This window comes from Chaetura pelagica, unplaced genomic scaffold (assembly GCF_000747805.2).
Source record: "Chaetura pelagica isolate M959 unplaced genomic scaffold, ChaPel_1.0 scaffold139, whole genome shotgun sequence".
NCBI lineage: Eukaryota > Metazoa > Chordata > Aves > Apodiformes > Apodidae > Chaetura > Chaetura pelagica.
The window spans coordinates 6,128,190-6,147,975 of NW_009970717.1; the positions used below are offsets into that span (position 1 = coordinate 6,128,190).

Sequence of the window (19,786 nt, forward strand, 5' to 3'; positions counted from 1 at the left end):
ACATGACTCCTGAGCATGCCTGGCTGCTTCAGAAGGGCTCACAAGGAGCAAAAAAAGCGAGTCGCATTTTTCTTACTTCTCCTTTGAACCAGATAAAGAGTTAATTTTAATGAGAATGTGCAAGAACTGTAGTTTATGTGCTGGGGATTAACAACCAGCTATTACAAAATTGTCAATCTATAAACCACCAGCCACTAGCTCCCGTTGCACTTTGACCTTACTTTTATATGTAACAGCAAAGAGCTGTTCTGAGCCCAGAGAGGAGGGAACCACTACGGCAGCAGGAGCCAAGGGGAGAGGACACAGAAGCTGTTTATTATCAGAGACATGGACACAATATTCGGTAGAAATAAAGAAGAACATCCAGAGCCCATAAAAGCTGAGGTGCAAGGTAAGTGAAAGAAAATGTTCTAATACGTGCAGTTACTTTGCATTTTTCAAGTACGTAGCACTGAAACACTTGTTCACCCAAGACAGCACCGAAAAGGGCAAGGGGGAAAGTGAGAAACGTTAGTGTATCTTGTTTAAAGCACTGACCTCCGATAACGTTTGTGTCCTGACTGTGGGATTTTCCTCACTTCATGGGCATTTCTGTGTACTTTTCAAAAGAGTCTGTTTGAACAGGATTCGCTGAAATCGGTGGTGAGGGACAAAGTGGGATTTAATCTGCTGACCTCCCCCTCCCCCATGGCTCTGCTCAGGCTTTCGGTTTCTCTTCTCTGTAACCATTCCCTACTCTCCTGCTGTCTGCTCACATTTTTCCTTGCCTCCTGGAGAGAGTTACTCGAGTTGAGGGTCTTCAGCAACACTATTTCTGAGCAGAAAAGCAGCAATAATGGATGCTACCGTGTGCCTTTAAAAAGAGGGTTCCGAATTTCATCCAGCTAAACAAGCGGAGTATCCTTCAGCAAGACAGTTTAAAGTGGCCCTCGAGGGATGAATGCTTGATCAATCTGTTGTCTTTACTGCTTTGTTTACTTTACAGCTATAGAAGAGGTTTGTTGCAGTTGTAAATCCATGCTGCCTTTCTAATTAGGTAGTCCAAGAAATAGTAGGCATCTAATACCGATTTTAAAGTCACCTCCCAAGTACAACAGTTAAAAAGATGACAATTAAAACTTGCATGACTTTGTTGATAAGTTTGGTGGCTGAATTGGAAAAGATTTTGTTTGAAGACAAATAAAGTGTTTTGTTATAATTTGTGGTGGTTTTATGTGCTGAAACGTTTGAAGTTGTCTGCAAACAACCCATTTATCACACCTGAGCTGTGTTACAGAATGGTTTATTTGAACAAAGACTGTACATCTTAGTAAACAAATTTATGTACACAAAATATTCCTTCATTGGGAATGATGATTCAATATTGACCAGTTATGAAAACTAAAGAGAACCTTAGCCTCTTCAAATATTTTGCTATCCCTGAGCTCTGCTACTATTTTGGCTCCTTGTTGTGCAACATGTACATCATATATATGACCCCATATTTCTAACATCAGCCGTGATTTAACCCGTGCTCTTCTAAACACTGCACAGCCAAGTGATTGCATGAGTCTCTGCTGCTACAGGAGTTTATAAACTTCCAAATATTTTGATCCTTTACTGTGTCACTTTTGTCCTCATGTGGTACAGAAAAGTATCATTATTTCCACTTCAGATAAAAGTATGAAGCAGAAAAGATACAAGGTCCAGATTTTTAAAGTTCTTTGAGCACTTTAGGTTGCTGATTGGTACCCAGTGTGATTTACAGAAATTTTTAATTCCCACTAAGAAGAACTTCCATCCAAAAATCTCACAAGATGACCATTTTCTCCATGCTTTTCATGCTAGAATTATGCCAGAAATGACACTGAATTATTCCTCACTGTCTTCTCACTATTTTTAATTGCTTAAGTTTTGTGCAATTACCTCTATTAATTATTGCGTTGGAATTTCTTGTATTAGAAAGGCAAGTGAGGTTTTGTTTTCAAGGCTTTTCCAGAATGTAGTAATATTAATAATGATTATTATTATGAAAGTTCATCCATTGTGTCTACATTTTTTTAACTTCCTCATGGATCCCAGAACAGGGACCCTAATGAAGCTGTGTGAGTTTTGTGGTACTAGTTGATTAGCCTGACTGGGGATATATTTTAGGTATAAATGACATTTAATCCCTATCTTTCCTTTGCATTTTTATGTTTTTTTCCTTGTGTTCCTGGTATAATTTGTTTGAAGAAATGGCAATTGTCCTTGTCATCCTTACCTAAAAAGCTCCAATTTCAGTGAATATTCTCTTAGAAAGTGGCCAAAGTCCCTCTAGGATTTCAGGGAGTCTTTCAGCAAAACAATTGTAACCTCTCTGCAATTGCATCAGCTTTGATAAAATGGAGTAATCCTGTAGGAGAACATTTCTATCTGTTGTAAAGGGAGAAAGTGTGTCGACATATTCACAAACTAAATGATAAGGTGAATTAAAATTTCTGAAAAGCTTTTTATGCAGAGACAATGTTCAGTGCAGGAAGTGTGTGGAAAAGTAGTCTGGGATCTTAAATGTTCTCACAGGAGGCATATACACAAAAAAGCAAGTGAAGTTTTTAGTTTAATATCTGATATACTTTTCTACAACTCCTTAACCCTAATGACATTCTTTAATTGTTGTTACTCTGTGTGTCACATGGTAGGCAATACATTTCTTGCAGGGATTTGATGAGGAATATTTCTTATTCAAACCTCAACACGACTTATTTCTACCCTTTATTTGTGTTCAAAACATCAATATTCTGACTGGTGTCACAAAAGCACTCCCAGAATGACACTACATTATGCTGTGTAATTTAATTAATGAAGTTTTTACTGGAATTAATTTAGCCCAAAATTTAAATGGATGTACTGAAAACCAATGCTAGTCATATAACCTATAAAATATGTTTGTTTCTGATAAGGTCTAGCTTTTTCTAGCATGAGTAAAAGTGTTTAAAATTATCACTTTAAAATCCGAGTGCAAGTAAGGTCCAACTTAAATTGCTTCCTGGTATTTAGAAAATTACATTCCAGCAATCTCATCTTCTTATAGTAATCTCATGCAGTATATTAGTAGGACCACATTTTCAAGTAGATCATATTTTATTTAACATACTCCAACAAAATTATATGCTATTACAAATCTTGACTTACACTCATAGCCTGTCTGCCTGTACAAAGCCTATGCCCTTAGGAAAATTGTCATGTAACTTGCCCCTCAGCTACCTGAATGGATTCTGGTATCTCCTTTTTTGTTTATAGGCCACTTGCCCCCTTGGTTGCAAGGGACACTGCTCCGAAATGGCCCAGGGATGCACACCGTAGGGGACATGAAGTACAACCACTGGTTTGATGGCTTGGCTCTGCTGCACAGCTTCACATTCAAAAATGGTAAGTTGTTGCACATCAGATGAGAAAAAGCTGAGCAACCCAGATCTCAGTACCTTACATTGCTAATTCTGATCTGAGTTTGGACAGTGTTAGAATGCTGCAGGTTTAATCTGCAGAGTGGCATGTGTGGGGAGGTGGTAACTGGTTTGGGGAAGATCTCTCCAGACACACTCACACCTCCCTCTCTGCAACAGCAGCAGCACTATCTCTGCGGAGTCCTTATCACAGACAGATTGTGTTGTCCTTATTTCCAGAGTGTCCAAGTTCAATATTATCTGCACTGCAGGACAGCCTGCATCCAGCCCTGAGCAGGTCACTGCAGGGCAGCCTTTGCTATCCACCCAGAGGAAGAAAAACATCTATTGTTTCAAACTGGATCAACCAAAAGTACTGTAATATCCAGAGGTTTTTCTGTTGTGGATGAACAACCTAGTTTCAGGGAAGACTAAATTCCCCTTTGAAGATTTGGTTGCAGCTAAAAGATCTGCCAGGAGAGAAACTGGGCCAGTGTGTCACTTCACATACCAAACCTCACTTCTGTACACTTGACACCCCTACAAGCAGTGCTCCTGCTTGTCATCCTTATGGAGGGAAGACAGGCAGCTACTCTATCCAAAACAGCTTCATTTTTTGTTTTCAGTTCAAGCATTCTCTATCAGTTCAGCTGTTTTACAGTGTGAAGCAGGACGTTTTACACCTAGATTCTTGCTGAAAAAAGTATGTATCTATAAAATAACTGGGTTTTACTCTTATCATCCTCCATGCCTTGTGTTTATTTTTCAGTGTTTCATTAAATGGAGACATTTAATGCAACTGCAGAATCTCCTTGCCTGTCCAGGTCTACATCCTTGACAAAATAACCTACAAATGACCAGTGTTTTTTTTTAATTATCAGTATATTTTGCTTACCTAAACCAAACAGAGCTCAGTTAGTTCAAGCATAGTGATCCATTAAATTGTTTAGGATAGACATTTGTTCCTTTCAGCAATTTGTTACTCTCTCATAACTTTTTTTCCAGCAAAAATTTTTACACAGACTGTTTTGGTTTACTGGAAGAGTTTATTCAAATCCCTTCTTTCCCCTCCCAAGTCCCCAAGTATTGTTTTAAGTGTGTTGGGAATCAAGGAAGACAAACTGTTAACAACCTCAGCAGCCAGAGGAGCAGTCTTGGGTTCCTTAAAAAACTTCCAGAAAAAGCTTTCGTGGTGTTGTCTGTTTCATTGCAAATTTTTTTAGCTGAGGGCCATCTGCTTGAGAAACTTTCTCTGACTTTACTTGTGCTACTTTTCTAAAGAACTGAGTGTCAAAGGTTATTGAAACTTGTTTGGCTTTTGTCAGGTGAAGTTTACTACAGAAGTAAGTATCTCCGAAGTGACACATACAACTGCAATATAGAAGCAAACCGAATTGTGGTGTCTGAGTTTGGGACTATGGCTTATCCAGATCCATGCAAAAACATATTTGCCAAGTAAGCAGTGCTTTTTTCCAAAAGATTCTTCTGTCTGCTTCTCCCTCCAACACGGTTGTCTTTCTGTTTACCCTTGACACATATTTACAAAGGTTTACTGGAAGAGTTTATTCAAAACCCTTCTTTCCCCTCCCAAGTCCCCAAGTATTCTTTTATTGTTGTTGGGAATCAAGGAATCAAGGAAGACAAACTGTTAACAACCTCAGCAGCCAGAGGAGCAGTCTTGGGTTCCTTAAAAAACTTCCAGAAAAAGCTTTCGTGGTGTTGTCTGTTTCATTGCAAATTTTTTTAGCTGAGGGCCATCTGCTTGAGAAACTTTCTCTGACTTTACTTGTGCTACTTTTCTAAAGAACTGAGTGTCAAAGGTTATTGAAACTTGTTTGGCTTTTGTCAGGTGAAGTTTACTACAGAAGTAAGTATCTCCGAAGTGACACATACAACTGCAATATAGAAGCAAACCGAATTGTGGTGTCTGAGTTTGGGACTATGGCTTATCCAGATCCATGCAAAAACATATTTGCCAAGTAAGCAGTGCTTTTTTCCAAAAGATTCTTCTGTCTGCTTCTCCCTCCAACACGGTTGTCTTTCTGTTTACCCTTGACACATATTTACAAATACAGAATTTGTTTTGTAAATTTTGTAAATTTGCTAAATAATGAAAATACAAAGACATATGGCCAGAGATATACTCTCTATGGGTTATTCCAAGGCAAATATTTTAAATTCATTTTATCAACAATGCTGGCTGTTATATTCACTATTGCAAGTAGATTCTGTTGTAATTTTGAAAATCCAAATACTTTCTTTTTCAAGTGTTTTGAAGCCAGAAAGGAAAATGTTAGGAGTTGGGAAGAAATTAATGAAAAGATTATTGAACAAAAAGAAGGAAAGCATCAATAACTTAATAAACAACCAGAAAAACTTCTGGATTAAAGAAGAAAAATTTGAACAGTTTCTTGATTCAAATGCAGTACTTTGAAGGACTGCATCCATAGGCCTGAGCTAACCTTCTGTTCAAATCAGAACCACTTGGGATCACTGCAGGAGCTGTTCTCATACTGTTAAGTAAGGATGATGGGCGGTATGTGAGTCATCCTCATGTTATCATCTGTCTTGCAAAACTGGCTGTCCCTATTCCCTGACAAATGCAAGTGGCTCACCCAGCTCTTTTTGGCTGAACTGTCTCTAATGACCTTGATTTGATATCTAGTAAGAGCATATGCATGGATAATGAATACAAGACAGTTGATATGTTGTCAGTTGTTACCCTGAGATAAGATCTTTCCTTCCCTATTCCAGCAGTAACAGGGTAACACTGGCATTTTAAAGTTCAAAGGGATATAAGCAACTTTGTCTTGGCTTCATATGAATATGATAAAATCCTGCACTAATAAGGAAAACTGCCAAGCACGTATGTGATTTTGGATCCCCTTTGAAATCATATTTGTGGTATGGAAAACACCAGGAACAAAAATATTCCATCAGGGAGTATATGAATCCATCTATTACATGAAGGGATACACTGAGAAACCTACCAGCTTTTAGGTAGAAACCATTAGGCCATTTCTCATGAGTTGCACACAGGAGAGTGTGTAATTGGCCCATCCTGATAAACCAGTGGGTATGTTGCAGCTGACGGCAGGGCTGGGTCTGGATGCCCATTTTGGTATGGAAAACAGTTGTATGCGTGTCCTGAGCCAGGCCAAGGGCATTGAAGTAGTCCCTGTCCTATTCCACCAGGGGGTAAAAGCCAGTAGAGCTTCTGCTGCTCTAATGAACCCATATGAAATTTCCCTCTGTACAGGGCATTCTCCTATTTGTCTCACACCATTCCTGAGTTCACAGACAACTGCCTGATCAACATTATGAAAAATGGGGATGATTTTTATGCTACCAGTGAGACTAACTTCATCAGGAAAATTAATCCGCAGACTCTGGAGACCCTAGAAAAGGTATAAATGACTGCCTGTCATCCTGGTTCCTTATCTGCTCATGAATACAGGTTCAGGCTGACTCATAAGGATTCTCTAACACATGCAGGACACAAAACTGTGAAGACACTTTTCTTCTACTTTTCCATACTTTTGAAATCACGGTAAAGTGGAACAGTGAAGACACGACATCTTTTTAGAACTCATGAGTTCAAAATTAAATCCCAGGTGGTCTGGGAAAAGCTGAGCTTTGGGTAATATTTTTGTACATAATCCAGCAAGGCTGAAGGAATAATGCTACATATCATGATCATAACATGATTATTTTGGATTATTTCCATGATTATGTATCTGTAGTTATTAACTGATTTTTATAATTAACAATTCAGCAGGTCAGTTATATGACTACTTTTCAAGAACCTTATGCAAGATATTACTTAATTATTAAAATGGAATCTTGACATTGAACTATGCAAAGAGGTTTTTTCTAGCATGCAGGACAGCTTGAGTACAGTTTCCAAGCTTTACATCAAATAGGAATCTTTTTGCTCTAGAAGATTGCTAGACTCATAGCCCCGTTAAACTGCATTCAGGATGAAATGGGCATTTGCAGAGCCACTTCTTTAGGTAATTCTCCTGTTATGTTATGTGACTGCAAGCGAGAGAGGTCAATGTAATTCAGATTCTGTAACTTGTTTAAAAGGGAGAGGTGGATGTAATTCAGATTCTGTAACTTGTTTAAACCTTGAATTAGGAAATCATCTCAGTACCTACATAACTCCTTTGGATGAATTGTTTACGTTTCAAGGCCTTTTGAAAATAAGGTGCCAATAAAAGGCTGCCAGTGCTAAAAAGCTGATGGTTTTGTGGTGTTAGCTGAGCTAAATTCTAATTCTCTTACACATCTCTAAAACCTCCTATTGTATCATTTTCCAGGTTGACTACAGCAAATATGTAGCTGTAAATATAGCAACTTCACACCCACACTATGACAGCGCTGGAAATATTCTCAACATGGGCACTTCAATAGTTGATAAAGGGAAAACAAAATACATCCTATTTAAGATTCCTCCCTCTGTGCCAGGTAAGACAAGTATCAGTATTCTCTAGAAACTTGTTAGAAATTTTTCTTCTGAAGCTAAGGATTGGTAATACAGCTCTTCTAGAAACTGATGGCATTTGTTATCTTAATTTTAATTAAGTGTGAACTTAATGTTACCTGCTTAGCCTGTCTGGGCATGTTGGAACCTGTTATAAAGATTTCCCCTTGAATACTGTGTAAACAGGGCATTTCAGTATGAAACATTGCTTTCAGAAGAATTTGCTGTAGAAGAATTCTACTTAGCATAGGACTAGAATTAACTCTTTTAGAAGAATTTCCATTCCCTGTATTGTGATGTACAGGAGGATGAACTGGAACAATTTTATTTAAAAGACAGTATATAAAACTTGAAGTAGTAACAATTAATTTTCTTCATAAATGAAAATGCTCTTAAAATGCTGATACTGTGATTATAGGGAAGCATAATACCAATACCTAATACACTGAAGACAGTAACCACTGGAATCAAATACTAAGATGAGGTATGTCTGCCATAAAGAATCTGTCATTATGATATTACTGTGTTGTTTCAGTCACAAGCAAACTTCTATGTTAATTCTGCAGGAGGAAACAAACCACTTTCTTAACAGAAAAATACAAATAAAACTGAGAGGAAACTTCTTTCCTACTTGATACATGGGAGAAAACCAAGCAGAAGATTGGATTGGAAGTTATTATAAATCTAATTTGTTGTTTTTTTTATCATTTACGTTCAGAAAAAGAAAAGAAGAAATCTTGTTTTAAACACCTGGAAGTAGTTTGCTCCATCCCTTCTCGCTCCCTGCTCCACCCAAGCTACTACCATAGCTTTGGGATCACAGAAAATTACATTGTCTTCGTTGAGCAGCCATTCAAACTGGATATTGTCAAAATGGCAACTGCTTATATCCGAGGTGTGAACTGGGCTTCCTGCCTTTCCTATCATAAGGAAGATAAGGTATTTTTCCTAATGCTGGGTAATGGGGTCAGCCAGGCCTGTAACCTCTTCCACACTGTTCTGGTTTTCATCTGGTCCTTTAATTTCAGCAATCCCTCATTTTTCTTCAACCCTTAGCTTTCATGTTGCACAATTATTATTTTTTTTGGAAGTTGTATTTTTTTTAATACTATCTCCCATCTCCAGAAATTTCACAACTAAGTATCTGATGCTGAAGTGCTTGGGAAAGAGGAGATTTTGGCATTGTTAGAAATATTGTGTGCCAGCAGAGAAATTCAAAACCACACTAGCATCCTAATGCACACACAGTTGCTCCTGGTCCAAACAAAAAACTTACTGTATCTTGTGAATGAGACCTGCTCTGGATCCATTGCACCAGAAAGGAGAGCCAGACAGGTGGCAAAGTCTGCATCCAGCAAAAGGAGAGTCTTTCACAGAGACAACTGAGGAAAAAACCTGTTTTCTGAGAACTTTATTTCCATGTGCTCTGGCTATCAGTAAGGGGGGCATGCTGGGGTAGAGGGCACCAGAACAGAGTGCTACAGAGACCCTGGACTAAGGCAGATTTATTTAGCTTAAAAATAGAACAGGGGATTTTTCCAGGTTTTACCAAAGTACTTCAATCCTCAGCCTAGCCCAAACAGCAACTTGCAACAGTCAAATGAGTTCAAAGCACTTCCACATTGATTATACTCCTGCATTTTTTGGTATTCAGGTAACCTCTTGTCTCCTAGCAGCAAATCCTGAGTTCTTAATAAGCTTTAGTAGAAACACACAATATGTTGATGGCTACCATTAGAAAAAAGTTTCCTCAATAACTATTTGCTGATCATTAATAGTTATAATGTTTCTTATCTTCCAGACTTGGTTTCACTTTGTAGACAGGAAGACTAAAAAAGAAGTATCCACCAAGTTTTATACCGATGCCATGGTGCTTTTCCACCACATAAATGCTTATGAAGAGGATGGCCACATTGTTTTTGATATTATTGCCTATACAGACAACAGCTTGTATGATATGTTCTATTTAAAAAACCTGAGTAAAGACTTTGAAAAGAACAGCAAACTTACCTCCATACCAACCTGTAAACGCTTTGTTGTTCCTCTGCAGCATGACAAGGTAGAAAGAAAATGGTTTTGTAATCTGTTCTTTGATCAGTAATTTAAAAAACACCCATGTGAATAATGGATGATTTATTAGTTGTCAGCCCTTACATGCAAATTTCTGATTCTTTAACATATTCACAAAGTGGACTGGAGTTTTGTTGTGTGTATGAATTATAACAAAAGGCAATGAACAGCTGAACATACAGTTACATGGGTCTAGGTTCTGATACCATCCTTTATGGAGAACAGGAAATGCTGTAGAGCATTTGCAATTTCCTTACCAGTTAGATTATTTGGAAGATGCTATCAAATATGAGCAGATAGCTTGACAACTTGATTGTTGACTGGAAGGGCATGCATGAGTTTTTGCACAATCTGTTTCTTACACTTTACTGGAAGCCTACATAGAATATGTGCATGTTCCCAACTGTTGCAATACTTCTATTAAAATTAGAAGATATCATTAAAGTGTGAGACTTACCAGGAACAGGAAAGATTTTTATCTTTCAGTTTCATTTAAAACATCACTTCACATCGTTGTTTGCAGGGAAGATTTTATACAGCAACTTGGGCAAGTTTCTGCCTGATAGATTTGGAATGGATAATGTTTTTTTCTTTCTGCATCATAGAATCTTGCTGCTTTGTTCGTGTCTCAAAAACAATCTGCAGCAATATCAAAGATGTGTTGGATCACAACAGCTACCCAAATTACCCTGCAATCTTAAGAATTCAGCAATAGTGCATTTAAAACAAAGAGTGTGTTACATCTATTTTTGCACTTGACTTACAGCAGGTGTACAAAAACTAACCTTGGTGAATTTTAGTGAGAATTTGATACCTAATTCCTTGAAACCCATCTTCATTAATTAAATTCACAGGCTATGTAATCCATTTATTGCACTTCTGGAACATAGCCATGTCTATCTAAACCTTTCTAAAGGCTCAGTGTGATTCAGAATGATTACACTATGATATATTAAAATCCTCTGAGGATAACAAGATTTCTAACGAAGTGTCAGAATCTAATGTTACAAGATAAATACCCTAAGACTGAACTTCTTCAGGGTGGATTATTTGTTTCATCCCAGATTTGTCTACGTTAATATCAAACCTGATGAAAGATCTAAATCAGAAGCACACTCTTAGAGAACCATTCCATTTTCAGCATATGTCTTTTTCAGGACGCAGAAGTAGGTTCTAATTTAGTCACCATTCCATCTACTGCAACTGCTGTAAAAGAGAGAGATGGCAGCATCTATTGCCAACCTGAAATACTATGTCAAGGTAAGATGTGTTATAATCCCAAATATGTTCTTAGGCACACACAGGTACATTGTAATAATGCTTAATAGCTGGTTATATATGTAAGATCTTTATAAAGCTAAGAGAAATGACATTTTAAATTAATATGCTTAGTGTAGATATTGACAACATCCTTCTCTCATTTACTTCTCTCCTCTGGGTCTCTCCAGTAATACATGGACCCTGAACCTCACAGATATATATTTATCAAGAGTGAAATCCTTTAAATGTCTGAAGTTACGAGTTTTATATTAACATAGGAACCCGTGTCTGATCTTGCAGCTGTTAATATGGCTTGCAAATCTACCTGTTACAAGATTACTTTTAATTAAATAGGTTTGTTATAAAAAGTAACTTCATTATTGTTGTATTTCATAAAGATTCTCCTTGGAAGTGGATTTTTAAACGTTTTTTCAGGGGATAATAACAGGAATATGTAAAGAATATATATTTACCTAAAGCAGAAGTAATATATTAGAATGGTAACCTCCAATTGTATCTCAGATGTTCACAACTCATGTCTTTATGAAGGAAGAAAAAAACAGACAACTGAAAAAAAAACCCTCATAAGTTCTAGGATAATGAATCCCTAAGAATTAAAAACTGTCATTTTTTAACTAACAATCTGGCTTAATTATGTTCTGTTAATATCCATCTTCAGCTTTTCAGAAATTCAGACACACAAAATCCATGCAACACATGCAAAACTCCCTGAGGACTGACATATACAAAAGTAGATTTGAGTTATTTTTCTTCTCTTGTTCCCAAGTCTTGAACTTTCTTTTGCCCAGGGATAGAACTGCCTCGCATCAACTATGACTATAATGGCAAAAAATACAAGTATGTCTATGCAACAGAAGTCCAGTGGAGTCCAGTTCCTACAAAGGTATAATTAACGTTTACAAAGTCAAGAACTGTATTTATAGAAAACAATTCAAATGTAAGCAGCTGTAAGCAGACCACACTTTAGTAGTTTGGCCCATAATACAGCCTGACCTGCATTCAGATGTGCAAATTCAGAGTATGGTTCTAAGGCCAGAAACTAAACTTGTTTTTTTCAACATCAAGTTAAAGCTTCAGTTTTTCAGAAACATTTATATTTTTCTAGCTAGTTGTGTATTGGAGGACAGCAAATGCTTTATTTGTGTATGCATGATGCCAGCTTCTCTGGAAACAGCCTAGAGTACGAACAGATTAAGAAGAAAAGTACAAATAGTTAAAAGTAAGTGTATTGTACAGGCAAACTGATTTTTTGTCATTCTTGTTCTGTGACTATAAGGCAGCACAAATTGAATTCACTGTAGGTTCTGGTATATAATTACCACAACTGATTACAAAATTAAGCTGGATTTCTGCATGATGCAAGAAAATTTATTGCAGAACACCTGACAGTACCTCAAACAAATCTGCAAGTTTGTCATTTGCAGTGTAGATAATCCTGCTTGACTTAAATATAATAAAAAATGCTGTCAGAATTTTTTTTGTTTCACATCAGTTGCTCTTCAATGAATGCAGGCACAACCACTACCATGTATAAACCTTAGGTCAAATTTGCCAGCAAAACTGCTGTCATCTTAGTTAGAAAGGAGAATTCTTCCTAATTCTTCCTCCAGTAATTCAAACAGTTTCATTTCTGTGGAAACATGTTGTTTTTTTTTAATTTAGTCAAAAAAGGGGAAAAAAGGGAAAAGACTAAAACTGCATCTGTATGAGTAGAGAAAAAGCCTTAACAGAACTGAACTGAGAATGCCATCCCCACTGGTGCTTGGTTTGCCCAAGCACTTGTCCCATTAGTGATGGGAAAATCTCTACTCCCTTCAGTAAATACCACTATCTGTATGGAATTCTTGCCCCATTGGTTTCATCTTTACATACCACTATTAATAGCCTTTGCTCTGGCATATATACCCTACTTAACAAAAGAAGGCCTTGAGAAATATTGAGGTCACAGTAAAAGGAAGATAATTCACAGGATAAGAAAGCAGGAGGTTGAAATCCTGTTTCCTGTTTTACTGCAGCACCGCAGTGATTTGACGCAAGTGACGTAAATGTTCTGGGCCTTGGACCCTCCCTCTGTGTAGTGAGGGCACCTTCTGTAGTGAAGGTTCTTCCATGATCTTTTAGTATTTGTGAAATGCTTACAGCCCATAATTGAAAGATGCAATTGTAATCTAATGAAATGAAATTAAAAGGACTTAGTGTGATTATGCAGCCACTGCATATGACATTTTCCAGGTGTGTTTTTCTTGTGATGACACGTGCCCTGTTGCTTCTTAATTTGTTGCATTGGCCCCCCTGCCAGCAGGCTGCTCATGTTGTGTGTTTGGAATAAACCACTGTCTGGGTCACTGACTTTTTTCTTTTCTGGTCACAACAATTTAGATTGCAAAGTTTAATACCCACACAAAGGAAATGCTCCACTGGGGAGAGGACCACTGCTGGCCATCTGAGCCCATTTTCGTTCCCAGCCCTGATGCAAGAGAAGAGGATGATGGTAAAATGATGACAACATTCTGAAAGCTGGGATTGCATGAGTTTTGCATTAAGTCTCACAAGTTTCATTGTTTTTAGTCATAACAAGAAAGTTGGGTTGATGCTGCCACTTGAGATTAAAATCAGACATTTTACTCCTGCAGACAAAAAGCAGAGCAACAATAGACTAAAATCAGCTTGTGTAATGTGCTAAGGTAGCCATAGACAATAAAAACAATGCTTAGGACTTTCCAGAGGGTGACCTGAAGCTGAGTTTATCAATAGTTTGGAGCAGCTGAAGGTGTAGGAAGTCAGTGTTGTTACAGAAGACAACATGAAGTGGCATTGCATGTTTTCAATCCAGTTCTGTTCTCAGGTGCCTGCTTGCAAAGACCAATGACAAATAGCTGAAATGATGAGTCCCAATGCTGCCAGACACACATTTCAGTGTTAGTTTGTTTTTTTTCCTTCCCACTGATCTGAAGGCAGACCAGAAAAAAGCACAGAAGAGAAGCATCATTAGTTCTTTAGCACCTTCAGTAGAGTTCTTGACTGACCGAGCACTTTCAGTTTGTGTCCTAAAAATTCTCACAGCATTATTTTTTCTGCTTGGTGTAACTATTATGTGCTTCTAATTCTCCATTTCTATGTCACAGGCATTGTTCTGACCTGTGTGGTGATGTCAGATCCAAAGAAAGAACCCTTCCTACTTGTCTTGGATGCTAAAACATTCAAAGAATTGGGCCGAGCCACAGTAGATGTAGAATTGCATCTGGACTTGCATGGAATGTTTATACCAGAGAAAGACTTGAAGGCTGAAACTGAATAAAATGTTATTTATCCTCTTACACAGACTGAGACAACCTTCAAATGAATGTGGGATAATACAATTCAGGAATAACCTTATCTTATGACAATATATTACTAAATATAATCTCTCCAATCTCTCTATATAATATCTTCTAAGAGATAGCAATAACTTCTACTACAAATAAGGTACACACAACTTGTCCACACTTGGAAAAGAAGAATGATCAGGATTAAGTGCTAATGTTGTATACAATTCCTGGGGCAGGGAATGGCAGACAAAGGTAACAAGAAATATTTTATATGAATAGAATATAGCTTTCTGAACAAATGAAGTACTTTATTTATAGGGTGATGCATGGCATGAGTCACATATGACTGCAGGTCATGTAACTTTGATGGATGGTTTCAAGACTGCAGCTGATGGTGAAAGCTGCCTCCTGCCAGAAAACCTCACTATAAACTATCTGCTATGATTCTAATAGTTCATGGCAATGCATTCTCTTGGTGCTTGATTTCTTGAACTCTTCTTGAACCATAACCAAAGTATGACATTGAGGTGCTACAGCTTCCTGATTCAGAAACAAAAAAACCACCTGCTTTGTTAATAATTTCATGGTGTGTTTTTTCCCTTTTATGTTGACAAGACTAAGTAACTTGAAGTGGCATCTATGGTTTTATGTAGCATTCAATTGTATTTTAGTGCTATTTAATCTTAAGCACTGTATTGGGTCTGACTGACTTCTGTGAGAAGCTGCTAGAAGCTCCCTCCATGTCCAACAGAACCAATGCCAGCCAGCTCCAGGACATGGTGGTAGCATCTCTGTGATAACATATTTAAGAAGGGGAAGAAGTTGCTGCACAACAGCAATTGCAGCCAGAGAGACGAGAGAAACAGCTCTGCAGACACCAAGGTCAGTGAAGAAGGAGGGGAGGAGGTGCTCAAGGCACTGGAGCAACAGTTGCCCTGCAGCCTGTGGTGAAAACCATGGTGGAGCAGATACCCACCAGCACCCCATGGAGCACCCCATGCCTGAAGGAAGCTACAGCCCCATGTGAAGCCTATGCTGGAGCAGGCTTCTGGAACAACCTATAGGCCTGTGGAGGGAGGAACCCACACTGGAGCAGATTTGCTGGCAGGACTTTTGGCTTCATGGGGGACCCATGCAGGAGGAGTCTGCTCCTGAAGGACTGCACCCTGTGGAGAGGATGGAAGGGATACATGCTGGAGCAGTTCATGAAGAACTGTTCCCCATGGGAAGGACTCATGCTGGTGAAGTTCATGGAGGACTATCTCCCGTGGGAGAGACCCCATGCTGGAGCAGAAGAGCATGAGGAGTCCTCCCCGTGAAGAGGAAGGAGCAGCAAGATATGACCAGAGATGAACTGACCATACACCCCATCCCTGTCCCCCTGTGCTGCTGGTGGGGAGGAGGCAGAGAATCTGGGAATGAAGTTAAGTCCAAGAAGAAGGCAGGTGTGAGGGGAAGGTCTTCTTCAGACTTCATTTTTTTTCTCATTATGCTTCTCTGATTTGGTAATTATTGGTAATAAATCATTTATTCCCCAAGTCAAGTCTGGTTTGCCCATGAAAATTGGTGAACAATTCCTCCCTGTCCTTACCTCAACCCATGAGCCTTTCCTAATATTCTTTCTCCCCTATCCAGCTGAGGAGGGGAGTGATAGAGCAGCTTTGGTGGGCACCTGGTGTCCAGCCAGGGTCAACCCACCACAAGCACTTTGTGTTTAAATTTTGAGTAGAATATCTGACATGGCATTTCATGTAATTAGATTATTACACTGTGTAAAGACAAACATAAATGCAGTATTTATTAATATTGCAAATAGTATCTGGCATTTCCTCATCCTCTGAGTGTATTTCTGTTTTCTGATTTGGGGCCTTGACTTTTCCTTTAGTGAGAGCTATTTTTCTTTGAATTGTGTTTTCTCATTGTATATACCTTTGCTGTTGGATGCATCTTTAAAAATGGAGAAAACCAGGTGTACATCCATCCAATTTATCTGTGCATCTGGTCTGTGTGTATCACCACAGTACTCAGGTAGCTCTCACCCTTTTATATATGCACTCTCACAGCGTCCCTGCTGCTCACTGTGTTTTACAGGTAGGAAACAGAATGAAATAATTGTCATCTGCTGTCTCCCCATCACATGAGAATCTGGGCTCTGGTGACTTGTCATGATTACATCAGATGTTTACAGCAGAGCAGGAATTGAACCAATATCATCCACTGTTCCTGTTTGCTCTTTAACAACCAGACTTCTCTTTCTCTGCTTAAGTCTTTGCAGTTTGTAAGTATAAAGAATATACAGGCTGATATGTTATTATACAAACTATAAAAGAAAAGAAAAAAAAGTCATTGTGATCAGATCTAGAGTTAAAATAGGCAGTTTTGGGCATTCAAATGTTTATATATTCTGTAAAATTAAAATAAACACTTCAGTAAGGTGAGTCTGTAGAAATAGGCCTCTTCAGTGTTTTCAAGGGACGTTACCACTACTATTTAAAAGAACTTTATCTTCTAAAGAAGAAACAAAGATCCAGTTTAGTAAGTAATATGGAACCAGTACTGGGGTGGAAGACTGACTTCTGATACAGGCAAGTTACCAGCTGTGTTGTTGTTTTTTTTAATCTGAAAATGTTTGGATTTAACAAGTTCCACAGATAATTTTGGAATTATAAGGTGTTAATGAATTTAAATTCTAACCATTATTTTAGATCTCCTACTAAGAGTTCACCTCCAGAAGTTCTTGCATAGAACTCGGTGTTGTGATTTTGGATGATCATGAGTTTGGATAGAGGAGTTACTTGACTTCTGAGGAGCTAATTCTTACTGGCAGAGATTATATTACAGGAGAATATTAATCACAAAAACAATCTGCAGTCTAAGAAAGCAAAGGTGTTATGTTCATGCAGAAATCCTGCATAAGATAAATTATGAGAACTTGTCTTGGGTATGACTTTTCAAACAAAGTGTGCCAAATTCACTTGGACAGTATTACACAGGATTTGATTAGCATCAAGTTTGTAGTCAACCTGAAGAGAAAACCAGAGATGTAAGCATGGATTTGCCAGTCCCAGCAACCTCCTGTGTCAGAGACAATATGGATAAAATCATACAGCCAATCACAAATTTGTTCAAGAATGTTTTTAGCAGTTGCAATAGTAATCTGATAAAAATTTCCCCTGACTGTGGTCATACACTGTATCATTTCTAGGCTGACCATTGCATGGGGGAATGCACAGATGCTTTGCCAAGTGGCTGCAAGGCTTGTGGGTTGGGGTTTTTTTTGTTGTGGTAACATGGCACAGGGTGATGAGTCTGTGGTGTGGTTTGCTTCCCTGAAAGGTTTTGATTCTTCTTTTGCACCAATTTAAGTAATAAATTAGCCCAGTAAAATGAATAGGGATATTGAGTTGGCTTAAAAAATAATCTAGATTCAGTGACTGCAAATAAAAATAGTAAGGATAGACATTCAAGGAAAAAACCATAATTGAGCAAGAGAATCAGGCCATGGCTATGCACACATATAATTACTTCAAAGATGTTACAAATGGCCCTCTGATTGGTCGAGTGGTTTGGTGGTTTGCTGTCTTTTTTTAATATTTTTTTTTTTTCTGTATCAATGTGTTTCATTACATGGAACAAATAACAAAGCATAATAATTAATTTGTTCCTGGGAAGTGAGTATCATCTGCTACGCCTTGTCCCATTGGCCCACATAGGCAGCAGGAGGAAGCAGAAACATTGTTTATTAGGAGGAGTTAAAAACCAGAAATACAACTGTGTTTTCCTGCATAACAATCTATGCAGGAGGCACAGAAACAGACCAGTGTTTTTCTTGTCAAATAACCAGGCCACTCAATGACAGCTTTTGCAATAATTTAAACCACTGTTCCTGTGGGTAAGCAATTACCAAAGCATTAATAAGAAGCCAAACAGCAGCAGTGCAAGATGCAGGGTGCTCTCTGCTTTCATTACCCTCAAACAGAGCTGGGGATGCGTCTTCTGGATCTATTGTGCCCTTCCTCAACCTATACTTGACACCCTGGATAATTATACCCCAGCCAGCAGAAGTGGCCTTCTAATATTTTTTAATGGGTATGGTGTAATAATAAGTGGTTCAAAGTTACTGGTGTTTCATGCAGATTAGCACGTTTTTAGGCCTTCCATCACACCAGGATGTGGTGTGACAACCTCTGCTTCTGTAACTGCTGCACAACCAGCCTCGAGGATGGTTACTTCTTTGTGACCCCTCTGCAGTCAGAAAGCACTTGAGCAAAGGCTGAACTTGTAAACAGGTGCTGAAGCGGAGCTATTGACAGTTCACCAGCAGGCACTTGGGGTCTGCACCTGCAGGTGTCCCTGCTGAGATCCCCCTCTGCAGAACAAACCTATGCCCGGCTCGGCAAGGGCAGCGCTGCCTTGGCCAGCCAGTCCTTCCTCTTTCCTATGGGGACATTTCCAAATACCTTTATTCTTTTTTTTCCTAGAGCTAGAGATGATTTGGAGACACCAACAAACTGCATGAGGATAAATTCCAGCAGAAAATGTGAAGTTGTCCCCGCATTTTCGACGTGGCTGACTGCAGGAAACGCAGAGAGGAGGTGTGACCCACGGCAGGGCCAGGCCCGCTGGCAAACGCCCTTGTCCTGCTGGGTGTTTCACAGCCCAAGGAAGCCCAGCCCGGGAGCCGTGGCTGTGGCAGCTCCGGGGACACCTGTGCCGGTGCCAGGGCCTTGTGCCGAGCGCCGGGGCTGGGAAAGGAAGCGGCAGCTGCTGCAAGCAACGCACCTCCTCGTGTGCAATTAAGCACGTTAAATACGCCACCTGAAACCTTGTGAACAGCCCTGAATAACACATTTTATTTAATTTTTTTTCCCCCTCAAAAAAAGGCTGATTTCCGCCAGCAGCCTTTCTCAGCTTGTTTCACACTGAAGCTGATCGTTCGCACCCCCGCCTCTTACGGGGGGAAAACCAACCAGCCGAACAACCGACCGACCAACTAACCAACCGACCAAATGACCAACCAACTAGCCAACCAACCAACCAACCAACCGACCAACCAACCCACCAACCAACCAACCAACCACTTGAAAATCAACACCCAAGGAGCAGTTTGCAGTTACGTTTTAAGGTCAAGAGAAGAAGATACAGATATAAGTCTCGCAGATGATGCTGAGCCCAGGGCCTCGCCTGGCCGAGCACAGTGCCCTGCCTGCCGGGCCGTGCCCTGCCCGCCGGGCCGT

The 19,786-nt window shown here is 39.1% G+C and overlaps 2 protein-coding genes across 2 annotated transcripts in view; both read left to right on the forward strand.

Annotated features, from left to right (window-relative positions):
- Window positions 1-327: 327 nt before the first annotated feature.
- Window positions 328-14,539, forward strand: BCO1 (beta-carotene oxygenase 1). The gene is made up of 11 exons (XM_010006193.1): window positions 328-391; window positions 3,262-3,390; window positions 4,730-4,859; window positions 6,664-6,811; window positions 7,727-7,874; window positions 8,609-8,829; window positions 9,692-9,949; window positions 11,118-11,220; window positions 12,030-12,124; window positions 13,621-13,732; window positions 14,367-14,539. The coding sequence occupies exons 1-11, from the start codon at window positions 328-330 to the stop codon at window positions 14,537-14,539; spliced, it is 1,581 nt and encodes a 526-aa protein (XP_010004495.1).
- A 5,019-nt stretch (window positions 14,540-19,558) lies between these two features.
- The window catches only part of GAN (gigaxonin), a 30,187-nt gene continuing 29,959 nt past the window's right edge, over window positions 19,559-19,786 (forward strand). Inside the window, exon 1 of the mRNA XM_010006251.1 lies at window positions 19,559-19,784. Coding sequence (XP_010004553.1) covers window positions 19,559-19,784 — 226 coding nt within the window. The remainder of the gene's footprint in view (window positions 19,785-19,786) is intronic.

Coding starts and splice junctions, on each gene's coding strand:
- BCO1 (XM_010006193.1), top strand. CDS start 328: ATGGACACAATATTCGGTAGAAATAAAGAAGAACATCCAGAGCCCATA. Junction 8,830..9,691: donor CCTATCATAAGGAAGATAAG/GTATTTTTCCTA, acceptor CTTATCTTCCAG/ACTTGGTTTCACTTTGTAGA. Junction 13,733..14,366: donor TGCAAGAGAAGAGGATGATG/GTAAAATGATGA, acceptor TCTATGTCACAG/GCATTGTTCTGACCTGTGTG.